Source organism: Hevea brasiliensis, chromosome 9 (assembly GCF_030052815.1).
Source record: "Hevea brasiliensis isolate MT/VB/25A 57/8 chromosome 9, ASM3005281v1, whole genome shotgun sequence".
In the NCBI taxonomy this organism is placed as follows: domain Eukaryota; kingdom Viridiplantae; phylum Streptophyta; class Magnoliopsida; order Malpighiales; family Euphorbiaceae; genus Hevea; species Hevea brasiliensis.
The window spans coordinates 569,021-581,951 of NC_079501.1; the positions used below are offsets into that span (position 1 = coordinate 569,021).

A 12,931-nucleotide genomic window follows, 5' to 3' on the forward strand; every position below is an offset into this window, starting at 1 on the left:
CTGTTTAATTTGTCAAGTTCTCAAAGGACTTTTTTTTTTTATTATTTTTTTTTTATCGAAACGTAGATTGATAATTCATTAAGGTGTAAAACTATTATAATATGGGCCTCTTAAGCCACAACCTAAAGTAAAGGCTTAGGCCTCCTAAACAGAAGAGAACAACAAGAAGTCTAGCAACAAGAGCAAACCCAGCCCAAACTACAACTCTCCAACCCAACGGAAAAGCCCAAGCCTCATAGCCCCAAAAGATGAGCCCCCACCAACAGAAACCCCAAAAGGGGTGCAGGAAGGAGTGCCGCCTCCTGTATCTGCACGCCACTATCTTCCACCCTTCATGGCTGTAGTGTGGACCGTTGATGCACATGCAGTCATTGTCAAGACCTCTCGACAACTAGCGAGTAAAACAAGGAGGCCAATAGAAGGCTGTGATGGACAAAGTTTTAATGGTTTCTCAATCTTCTTTAGCCTTAGAGTCGGCCATCGGCATATCTAGCTAGGATTAGGACCCTCAAGATGTTTATCACCAGTTTCGTTCAACAACCTCCCTCTGAGCCAACATTTACCCATCCCAACCATCGATTTCACCTTTCAGTCGCCCACAACCTGGATCACCATCAATATCCCTCGCATGCACTCTCCAAGTTCTGCACACAACAAGTCACAAAACCAATATTTACACCCAATCCGAAGGTAGTGAGGGAAAACACACACTCCGGGCTAGTAAGGAGACCGTCCCCTTCCTAGATGAGGCAGAAGAAAGCCGTGAACTCGGCAAATCTAAAAAGCCAAAAGCCTCAAGCAACAGAAAACAAAGAGAGAAATTTCTCTCTCTAAAAGGCTAGAGAGATAAGTTACTGTAATCTTCCTATTGAAGAGCAACTAAGTTGCTCATCAGTTTAACTAACAAATTAGCATATTGATTATTATTATTATTATTATTATTATTATTATATTCTTGTCCCTCTTCCATTATCTAGCCAATTAAGAGAGTTTTTGGTTCATTGTTTAATGTAGTTGGTAGTTTGATAGTTGATAAATACTCATAAGTAGCTAATATGATACCATCAATTGAAATTTATATCAATTTTAATTATAAAATTATTTTTCATCGGTTAATAATTGATTTTATTTTATTTTTTATTTTAATAATATTATTTTTTTTATTTAATTTAAAAATTAATATTATTAATATTTTTATATTTTTAATTTATAATTTTAATATTTTAATTAATGTATTTTAATTTTATTAAAATATTTTTTATTAATAATATAAAATATTTATTTATATCTAAAAATTTAAAATTAATTATAAAATTTTTTTATCAATAATAATAATTATTTTAATATTTTATTTATATTTTTTAAATTATTTAATTATTTTTAAAAAAAATTTAATTATTTTTTTATTTTAATAATAAAATAAATAATATAATATATTAATTTAATAATTAAATATTTAATTTAATAATAAAATAAATAATATAATATAATAAATTTATAATTTTATATTTATTTTAAATATAAAATAAATTATTTAATAAATATTCTTATTAACCATTTCATAACTAAATATAATTTTATCAAATAAATAATATAAATTAATTATTATTTACCAATCAACTAATATTTTATACAACTGTTAAATCAAACAGGACTAAACAGAGATTAGGATAATTTCTGGCCCTTTTACCGCAAATAGCTAATTAGGCAAGAAAACAGAATTATATTATTATATTATATGACAGAAGTTTCGAGTTTCTCTTTTCGCCGTATTAGGCATTAAGTGCCCATGAAAATGGATTTATTCACCTCAGCCCACTAGGAAAGAAACTGCAAGTATGAAGATCATGACCTCCGCCCTCAGTTATCCTTTTTATACTACCCATTTTTCACCATATGTACATGCCTGCCTGAAAGAAATATTTGGATGTTAGTTTTGAAGATGGAAAATTAGTCTTGGACAGTTGGGGTTTAAATTCTCCATATTCTTGTCTGAGTAGTGAAAATAACACAGGGAGGCATAGTCATCAAGCAACAACTAGCATATATTAGAAGGATCAGCTGCATCCAACTTTGCCTCTCTAATATGAAGTTTGTGCTTATAATCAGAGAGAGAGAACTCAATAATTCAATTTAAAGCTAGAAATGTATGTTGAAAAAAGGAAAAGAATGATACAAAATTTATAAGAGAAGTTTATGAGTTGCAGTCACTTAAATTGCTGGGATAAATTTCTCTGAGGGCATATCGACATGCTTCTATGCAGCATGGCTACACCAAAGACTCCAAATTCCTGGTTGCCATTAGCATGAGCATAAAATTTGACCAGTTGACGATTGCCATGAAAAGATAGTAAAGTTACCTTGAAAATTTGAGCTCAGATACACTCTGCCCAGCAAATGAGGTCCAAACAACAATCTCCCATACACAAAAGCAAGTGATAAATATATCAGAGACTGCCCTGAAACTGGTTGAGAAGTATTTCATTCTCCTCATTGTCATTTATATTGCCTGTGCTATCTTTCTCATTCGACAGTTCACTAGACAGTCCAACAAGTGATGCATAATTTTCATCTTCAAGATATCCTGACTGCCTCAACCAACCCTCCAACACTCCTTTGCTTGACATGTCAGCTTCTTCCTCACACAGCTTAAAGAAGGAAGATACAATTACAGGCTTCGGCTTCCATCTCTTTGATCCTTCAGCAAGAAAAGCTTCCTTAAAGCAAGACAAAACCTCAGAAATTCTCTTCTCTCTTACATGCCCATCTGCAAGAATCTCCCATGTACTAGAATTTGGCTTTCCTCCCGCTTCTGCCATATGGTCAAAGATACTTTCAGCCTTGTCCAAATTTCCCTCTTTAACATACCAACCCATGAGGAGATTTCCTATTCTAGGGTCATAGGATGTCCTAGTTGGTAGCCATTCCTCGTAAATCTTTTCTGCACCTTCAATGTCACCCATTCTAACCAAAGATGAGATAATAGCATGATATCCCAAATTCGGAATATTGGGAAAATTTGATTTGTAAATGTTCCACACACGATAAAGCTCTTCTTTATTGCCAACATTACCATACAGGCTTAAGAGATAGTGATAAGGTATCCGATCCCGACCTGTGATTCTGCTCTCAACCCTCCTTAGGCAATCTTCAGCTTTTTCTAACTGCCCCATCTTTATGTACATTGTGGCCATTGTGCTAAATGTTGTCCAGTTGGGATTAATGGTTTTATCCAGTTTCATTTGCTCAAATACCTGTTCCATCCTTTCAACAGATCCTTGGGATCCACGTGATGATAACCAGATATTATAGGAATATATATCAAGTCTAATGTTTTTCTCCATCATTTCTGAAATCATCATGTCAACTTTATCATATTCCTTGAGGTTCATGTATAGAGTCATCATCACATTGAATGGAAGTGCATGTGTGGCAAAACTTTTATTTCTTATGTTGTCAATCATGGATTCTGCCTTTTCCCTCATTCTAGCTCTCACATAGGCATTCAGCAAAGCCCCATATATCCTCCTGTCCTTTACAGTTTCTGGAACTCTCAAAAAGAAATCTTCAGCAGCAGAAACTCCACGCACTTTGGCAATAAGGTCTAATTGAATTGCAGCATCACTGGCAGATAACCTAAACCTCTCTTCTCTATTGTTCATCCAATCATAAACCTACAAGAAGTGAATTTTTTTTGGCATTGGATATTAATTAAAACCTAACTCCAACAAAATTAAAAAGAAGAATGAAGAACCAGAGCATTTAACCGTGAAGCAAAGCACACACATTAAAACCCAAATCACTTTTAGTTTTGAAATCAACATTGTCCTAAATTAAGTAGAATGCATAAAAATTTCGTTAGAGCAAAGCAACAATAAAAAAAAATTCATGCACTAGAAAATGGTCAAAAAAAGAAAAAACACTGGACAATATCTTGTTTTGCCTCCAGAGAAAAAATTACCATACCCAACTAGGCACGCAAGCAACTGGCAATTCAGTAAGAGGAAATAAAACCGAATCCAAATTGTCGTGCAATAGCTGACTTGAAATAACGAATAAAGATAGTTGCAGACCCACGGATAAAATAAACCAGCTTTAATTTAGTATCCTAACAAGAAATCGAACTAGCTTTTTTCGCCAACTAGATTATGCCTCAAAATGAACACCCAAACTAGAAATTTTCTATTTTACCTCCAGTGCTTGTTTGTGCCGCTTGAACTTCCTCAATTCCTTGACAACCCTACAAAGTTCCCATTTAGTGAGCTTCTTGCCGTCTTTTTCCATCTGATTCAAAAGGGTCCCAGCGCCCAATTCAGGTTTTTCCATCAAAGAGATTCTCCTGTAGATAGAGTTCCATTTGATCATGGGTCTTCTCTCATAATCCAAAGTTCCGTAGCTGTGGACTTGCGATATTGAGCATGTGATTGGGAATTTGAGGTAATTTAGAGTTTGGCGAAGGTCACAATGGGGATTTTTCCATGGGATGGGTCGCGAGTAGGAGATAGTTGACGAAATTGACGCGTTTTGGAGGTGTAGAGATGGTTGGAGAAGCATGGTTGCCTTAGGGTTTCGGGAGAGAGAGCAACAGTGTTTTTGATTCGAAGACTTCTTTTGGGTTTTGAAGATAAAGCCCTTTAAATTACAACAAGATACATGGTTCTGAGCCCTTATTACACATCTTACCAGGCTACGGTGAACGGCTGGTTGCGAAGTATTTATGTTTGAAACTTATGAACAGCGACAGGCTGTTGTGTTGCAGATGACATGAAACTCTTCTTTTTTTTTTTTTTTTTTTTTTTTAAAAAACCGAAAAAGCAGATATCATTGGTAAAAAAACAGAGTTAGGAACACTCCGGGCTCAAAATTCACAAACCAGAGAGTTACATAAAACTCATGTTTGCAACATATTTGTAATTTTTATTTTATTTATTGGTTTATATAAGTGGCTAAATGAGCCCAACTCTAATAAATAAAAATAATTAAAAAAAATCTTAAAAAAATTAATTGTATAAAATGATATACATGCTTTAAACAAGTGTACGAATGAATTTGTGCTGGAGAAAATATTTGGGCCAAGGCCTGTGAGGATTATAAAATGATACCGAGGCCGCCTTCAAATTTGTCATTTAGATTTCTTCTGTCCATCCCGGAGGGTACTGAACTTTTTGCTTACCATTATTACTAGCAACGCTTCAATATGCAGCATATTCTACTTGCATGTTGAAATTTTAAGTTGTAGAATTCATTTGCAGATATAATATAGAACTCACTTGTAAATAATTGTAAATTAATTTTTTATGATTGGTATATATATATGCTTAAATTTAAAACATATATTTGAATTACATTTTATAAGATCATGTTTGAAATGTATGCAGAATTTAATATTCATTTATATTTATTTTCTAAAATATCATTAGCATATTAATTTTATAAAACAAATAATAAATTTATAATCATATTTATTTTACTCGACATAATAATTTTGTATTTGTAATTTTTTTTTATTAAAATACATAATATGCCAATATTTTATATATTATTATTACCCTTAAAATAATAACTATCACTATATAAATTAAGTAATTTAGAACGACAAAATATGAATGGTGATATGAAAATAATATGAAAATGATAGATGATGGTGAAAAAATGGGTTTGTGAGGGGAGAGAACAATGATATGAAAATGAGAGTTTTTTTTTTTAAAAAAAAAAAAAAAAGAGTTTTGTGAGCGCAAAGAACGATGATATGAAAATAAGAGTGTCGGCCTTCTGACATACATAAGACCTGACTCACAATATGAAAGAAGAATTTGAACAGAAGAGGAGGAGGAGAATAGAATAGTGAAGAGAAGAGGAAGAGAGAAGAATAGCAGAGAAGATTCGAGACAGAGAGAAAAAAGAGAGAAAGAATTAAGAAGAAGATGATATTTATTTTATTAATTGCATAAAATATATTCTTCAGCTATACAAAGTATTTACCCCCTCAATACATGACTCTACTTTCTCAGTACAAGATTTACATTGATTGGCGATTTATTAACTGTTCCTGCCGGTTATTGTCAACTTAGCATCTGCACAGCACACTTACTCACTTAACTCCCTTCCTAACATTACGCTTTAGAAGTGAGCACTATTTAATTTGAATTAAATAAATAGAATCAAATCACATTGATTTAATAATTTTATTTCATTTTTAAGATAATTTGATTTGATTTAATTTTATATTTTAAAAATTTCGATTATTTTAATTCTATTTAATTTTGAAGAAAAAAAATTAGTTGAATTGAATCGAACCAAATTACTTTTATTGATTTTTAAATTAATTTATTTTTATAAGAAATTTATGAATTATATGTAATTATATATATATAAATTATTTAATTTTATTGATTAATAATTATTAGGTTCAAATTAAGATCAAAATCATATTAAATAACTTAAAAATCAAGTATAAATTAAAAAATTAATCAAAATTTAATTCAATTTGATTTTTCATTCATTTTGATTTGATTTGATTTTTAAAATATAATAATTCGATTCATTCAGTTCGATTTGAATCGATTGCTCAGCCTTATTATGCAAGCACACTCTTGTCCTCAATAATAAAATCTGGAGACAAGGGTAACATGGAAACTAGGAATCAGCAGGTAACCGAAGCTGATAAGCTACTGAACCAATCTTTTTTAACAATTTGAAAGGCCCAAAAAATTTCACATGCCTCCAAGCCTTATAGATAAGGCTGGAGTTTTAAGTACACCAAATCCCCAATATCAAATTGCCTCTCAGTCCTATTAGCATCTGCATACTGCTTCATTTTATTTTGGGCCATTGCTAACTCTCTTCCTTACAGAGAGTGAAAAAAATGAGTTTTGTGAAGGAAGATACATAAAAGATGAAAGTATGGGTGGGTAGTTTTGTCATAAAATTTTTGTAGTAAATTTTGTAGAATTTATTTAAAAATTTCACCCATTTTGATAGAAGTTGTGATAATTATATTTAATTCTGTAAAATTCAAACCAGAAAATTGATATATATTTATATATATATATATATACTTTTAAACACAAAATTTTAAATTTAAAAATGAATTTCATAAAATTTTATAGAATTTCTTTACTCTAAATAGGCTTTTCATATTTTTATTTTTAGAAATTGTAGAATCCTCTCTTTTCTGATTTTGTTTGATATATAATTTAGAATATACATATAGCCTTGGCTCTTCAGCATGACTAATTATTCGCACTTGGTCTCGCATGTAATTTAATTTATTCTGCTAATTATTTTTTTTAATTTTATATTTATTTATTTTTATTATTTTATTATTTCATGTAATATTTTGATATAGTATTGGTATGACCGCTTTATCTATCTTATTAATTATTCATTCGTGGAAAAAACTGGCAATGTATGAAAGAGTACAACGCCTCCAAAATTCCCAAAACAACAAAAACCAGAAACCATAATCGGTTTTCTCTCTTATTCCTGTCATTACCTATTCCTCTTATCCAGCGATGGTAAGTGAGGAGGCCAAAAGGACAGGTACTTGCTGCCGTCATTCAGATCTGAGCCTAATTAAACGAGAAAAAATAAAATCTATGGCTGCACTTGTCCCTAATACTGTTATGTGTGTGATTTTTTTTAATATGAATATTTATTAAGATAATATTAAGTATAAATAAATTTTATAAAATTTTGTGAGATTTATTTATAAGTTTAAAATTTTAATATTTAATTTAAATAAAAATTTATTTTAAATTTTTAATAATTAATTTTATAAAATTTATTATAATTAAATTAAATTTTATCGAAATTAATAAAATTTATAATTAAATTTTAAATTTAAATTTATATATATTTTAAGTGATAAAATTATCTTTTTACTATATATATCATTTTATTTTATTTTATTTATTTTAAACATAAAATTCATTTCATTTGAAATAAATTTTATATTTAATATAAAATATATTAAATAAAGAAATTCAATTATAAATAAATTTTATTATAAAATTTATTTACAAATGAAATGAATTTTATTATAAAATTGAATCAAACAATATTTTAGGTTCCATTTGACATTAAAATTAGAGAACACAAATTTCTCATGCATGATTTGTAAGATGATGAATTCATTTTTTTGTCACAAACAAACAAGAAACAGATTTTTTTTTTATAACTTAATTTAAATATATGTATATATTATGATACTTAGCATTTTGGCTTTTCCCAACTGATTTTTCCCTAAATTAAGATGAAGAGGAAAAAAAAAAAAAGAGAAGAAAAAAAAGAAGCTACTAAACTCATTAAGACAAATATTGTCCCAAGCTGATACATTAATTATGCTAATTACAACATTGTTTTTTCTAGTCTAATAATTCAACTATTAGCTAGAAAGAGGTAAAGCATTCATGTTCAGATGAATTTGAGTCATCACATGGAGAGTGGTTGTGTCTACCTTCATAGGTTGTTATCACCATTCGACAATCCTCAGATAATCGTTCCACTCTCTTTTTCACTCGACAGTTATTGTGGGTACACCGATAGTAACTTCTGCCAATCATCACTCCAAAAAATGAGCTTTTCAATGTTATTTTCTAGGAAATTTATGAATATTCGTAATGAAAAAGAAAAAGGGTGTCTAGAATGATAGCTGAACAATATGATGTATTCTGCCTACAGAGAATTAATAGCTAAATCTAAGTCTTTCTAAAACTGCTCAATATGCAGTATGCAAGTACGTGATCAAGCCAACCTGAACATTGGTGTTGCATTACAGTAGGACTATACTTATATCACGTGGTTACAAGAGATCAGGATAGGTTACTACAACAACAAACTAACATGATAGACCTTATCAAAACTCTTATCAATCTTTGGATCCATAATTAATATCAAGGTATATACACTATCAAACTTTCTTTCAGTATTCATTATATGATTCACCCTGAAAGCAGTTGTACTCAAGTGCAAAATTAATTGCTCGAAGCTTTCTCTGTGAACATACACAATTATATATTTAACATTTTGCCTCTTTGACTCTAGCAGCCCTGATTTATTTATAAAACCAATGAAAAATTATTCAAATTAACTTCAAATTCTCTCTTTATATCAGCAGACCTTTAACTCCTCTTGTAAGCTACCATATATGTAGTCTAGTATAGCTTAATTAAATTAGCTAATTAACAACATTCAATACAGCAATTGAGATGCAGAAGCAACATTTAAATAAATATGATTTGTATCCCCTTCTTTTGTATTTGATGTGCATCTATCCCTCTTTAGTATTTGATGCGCATCTGTCTTGCTGATAATGGTCCTATCTTTCATGAGATTTTTAAGTATTTATGCAGCTGTTTTCATTTCATTTTGTTCAGGTTGTAGGTCAACTATGTTCAGTTGTATTTCATTTAGCTTTATTCAGGTTTGTGATCTATTTGCATCAATTTTTTTAGACCCTTTTGGCTTGTTCTTAATTTTGCTCTTGGATTATTTGTTTTGTCTTTTTCAAGTTTTTTCACTTAACATGATATGTCCTAGTTTTGGTATACTAAAGTTGGCCTATTGGCTTGGATTAGTCGGATGTTCCCATACTAAGTTTTTCCTAAATTTCCTAATTAATAAAAATTTTCCTTATAAAAAATAAAAACAAATATGATTTGTATGGTACATGTGGACTACTCCAAAGTAGGAGTTGTAGACCACTCAAATTGTAGTACATATAGAATGCATGAATCTTTATCTTCCGTATGGAATAAGGGTATTATACTTCTAGAGCTAGAGCCTCTTATAATTAATTAAAACATGAACATAACTTAAGAAAAGTGTTCCGAGATATTTTAGAATAAGTTTCCTAAACGTAGATTTTCAGTTCTTTTAAGAAATCTAAGTTATGGAAATGGCTAGTAGTTCCAGATAGTTGAATGATAATTTGTGTGTGAATATGTCATGTAATTAAATTAATTCTATGAAATTATAGAGGGTTTAAGAACAAAAGTGAGCATGGGTGCATAAGTGCAAAAGAAAATTAATTTTCTAAGAGAAACTTCAAACTTGCTTATTTTTTAAAGGGATATATATATATATATATATATATATATATATATAACTGTTCCTTGTGACAGTTATATATATAAACCTGAAAATGGCTGACACACTGTACTTTAATATTCTCTTCCACTTGCTGATAGTTTTGAATGACATTATTATGCATCATTGCTTCGAAGAGTTTGTGATTTTGTTATGAAGTATCAATGTCATTATTTTATTGTCATTATAGAGTTGAGCTGCAGTAAGCTCGTACTTTGATATGAAACCACTTTTTTTATTAAACGAAGAAGATCATTAGGGCTAAATTATCAAAATACGGCATGAAATCTGATCAAAACTACATCCCACAGAAACGATAACTATTTATATCTGGAACGAAATGAAATGTTTACCTTGGATGAAGACTATTCTTGACTACTTTCTGGCCATATTTTCTCCACTTGTAACCATCATCAAGCACATCCACATCACTTCTAGTTTGAAAACAGAATCTTGGTTCTCTAAGTTTTCTCCTAACTTTAACCTTGCTTTTTTCTGAAGATGATGAGCTCCTCCACCTATCAAAAATTTCAAATCCTCAGGCTTTGGAGATTAGGGAAAATTGAAAAGTGAACAGAGATTGGATACATAAAAAAGATAGATCTGTTGATGGACTGGTGGATCTGAGTATCAATGTATATCAAGACTTTTATGAGTGAAGCACTTTCTTCCTCTCACAGCAACAGAAAGAGAAAGGATTCACGGGGTATGAGCAGAAGCCACTCTTCCACATGTGGGTAGATCTCCTTAAACTCTGTTGAACTTATACCTGAAGAATATTTTCTCGGATATTGCTGTGTCCGTGCATGTTTTGAGAGAGAAAGAGGAGCTGGGAGAGAGAGAAGCCCCACAAAAAGAGAGAGAGAGAAAGGAGAAGAAGAATACCAAGAATTGTTGCCATCGTTAGCACTAACAGTGTAGTTCTCTTCAATAGTAGCCTTTGGATCCAATGTTCCCACCTAAATTTTTCCATAACAAGAATAAAATACAAAAGATTGACCAGGGAGTCCATAAACAAATACCAGGAAAAGTAACAGAATCTTAGTGTACAAAACTACCCTAATTTGTGTTTTATTAGAATTTTTTGAAGAATCTAAACTAACCTGGTCGTTGTGACTACTAAATCCCATGTGGGTATTGGTGGTTGTGGTAGTGAGAGGTTGAGAAATATGAGAAGAGTGGTGTGAATGCGAGGGAGCCAAAAAGCTCAAAACATGGTTTTCTTCAAATTGTACAAAACCCATCTCATGGATTGCTTGTGGTGTGGAGAAGGAGACCTGTAGCTCGTAATTTGGAACTTCTCTTTCTCCTCCTTCCATTCTTTCAAGTGCTCGATCTTCTTCAGCTGCTGCTCCTCCTTCTTCTCCTTCTTAATGGCTTCGGTGCATGCGTCAGCAGCAAAGCAATTGGTCCTGCCGCTGTAGAAAGAACTGCGCTTGTGTTGCACACGCTGCAGACTCTAGTCCGGTCAACAAGTAAATGTCGAATGGAATGTTTCGAGAAAATTATTCCTTCTCATCTTCTCAGTATTTCCTCAAGAAAATAAGACTTCCACAGCCACTCCTCTGCTCTCTCTCTCTCTCTTTCTCTCCCACACGCTAACATACATACTAGTGCAAAGTAGCCCCAAATAATTAAGGGAATATTTTGTTCTCTACTAGAAATAAAGGACTTTTTTAATATATATATATATATATATAAGCTAAAGATAAAGGACTTGAATGCATAAATAGTAAAACTTACCTCTGAACTTCTATATATATTTCGTCTACCCATGATTTATGAACTATTCAATTTTAATTGTTAATTCATTCTTTAACTTCTTTTAGAAAAAAGTTTCTTTTTTAATTATGTACTCATTAAAATTAACTAAAAAATTATAATAGATCATGTTCATAAAATTGGAAAAAAACTTACCTTAATTTCATGGGAGACGTTTAGGGCAATGTTATATGCTATTTACTAAGGATTATTTACCTTTTCCATCCGCAAGTTTTTTTAAGACACAAGTATTAAATTTATATTTTTAATTATGCTTTAAATTCAAAATTTTATATTTATAAATGTGATTTTAATATTACTGACTTAAAACTCATTAACATACCATCAAGACTTCGATAAACTTACCTCACGTCATAGAATAATTTTTGAGTTCTTCCGGAATTGAAAAAAAAAAAAAAACTTACTAGAAAAAAAAATTGCAATAAGGCATTATTCTTTGTTGATTGGTCTAACATGTTTTGCACACATTTAGGTCTACAATTCACTTTTTTCCCCTTCACATTTTCTTGCATATTGGTGGGAAAAGTGTACGTTGACTCTTTATTTAATTGAAACTTTAATTAATGAGAGAGAGTGGATTAAAAACGTTGGATTATTAAGACTTAAAGATGGATTTATATATATATATATATTTATAAATAGAATATAATAGTATATTTTTAAGCCCAAAATTATGAAATTAATAATTTATTTTATGCATAAAAAATTAAAAATTAAAATGAATAATTGTGTTGTAAAATATTTAGCATTAATTATTACAGCGGTTAATTTGGTCAATTAAGTTTCCAACGTCAAAATGTTTTTTTCATGGAGCATTAATTAATTTTATAATGCCACCTTAACACGCAAAACATGAAATTCCAATGAAGCATGACGTTGGGATATGGAGAGTAGACGCATGGCTGGTGATGTGCTTAAATTGCTTTCCTTCGTTGTCTAACCGAAATTGATGACCAACCCCACACACACACACACGCACACACACACACACCCATCCATTCTCATCGACTACTTTTCTTGTACGTCTACGATACCTGGATTAGGATCATTAATTAAGAAA

General features: G+C 30.8%; 2 protein-coding genes across 5 annotated transcripts; both read right to left on the minus strand.

The window, feature by feature from the left end:
• Nucleotides 1–74: 74 nt before the first annotated feature.
• LOC110663944 (pentatricopeptide repeat-containing protein At1g02150) lies at nt 75–4,870 on the minus strand. Of its 3 annotated transcripts, none has more exons than XR_009151051.1 (3): nt 4,192–4,870; nt 2,361–3,674; nt 75–644 (listed from the first exon to the last, which is right to left on the minus strand). XR_009151051.1 is itself a non-coding variant. In XM_058152274.1 (2 exons), exons 1-2 carry the CDS (start codon nt 4,552–4,554, stop codon nt 2,448–2,450), a joined length of 1,590 nt encoding a protein of 529 aa, XP_058008257.1. In that variant the 5' UTR covers nt 4,555–4,869; the 3' UTR covers nt 2,111–2,447. The 3 variants fall into 3 exon arrangements, 1 of the variants encoding a protein (XP_058008257.1); XR_009151050.1 differs by lacking the exon at nt 75–644 and adding an exon at nt 1,576–1,910; XM_058152274.1 differs by lacking the exon at nt 75–644 and having other exon boundaries at nt 2,111–3,674; nt 4,192–4,869.
• A 3,411-nt stretch (nt 4,871–8,281) lies between these two features.
• Nucleotides 8,282–11,748, minus strand: LOC110663945 (probable WRKY transcription factor 12). Of its 2 annotated transcripts, none has more exons than XM_021823450.2 (4): nt 11,193–11,748; nt 10,975–11,048; nt 10,443–10,607; nt 8,282–8,550 (listed from the first exon to the last, which is right to left on the minus strand). In XM_021823450.2, the coding sequence occupies exons 1-4, from the start codon at nt 11,406–11,408 to the stop codon at nt 8,391–8,393; spliced, it is 615 nt and encodes a 204-aa protein (XP_021679142.1). In that variant the 5' UTR covers nt 11,409–11,748; the 3' UTR covers nt 8,282–8,390. The 2 variants fall into 2 exon arrangements, with proteins under 2 accessions (XP_021679142.1, XP_021679141.1); XM_021823449.2 differs by having other exon boundaries at nt 8,282–8,553.
• Nucleotides 11,749–12,931: the final 1,183 nt, after the last annotated feature.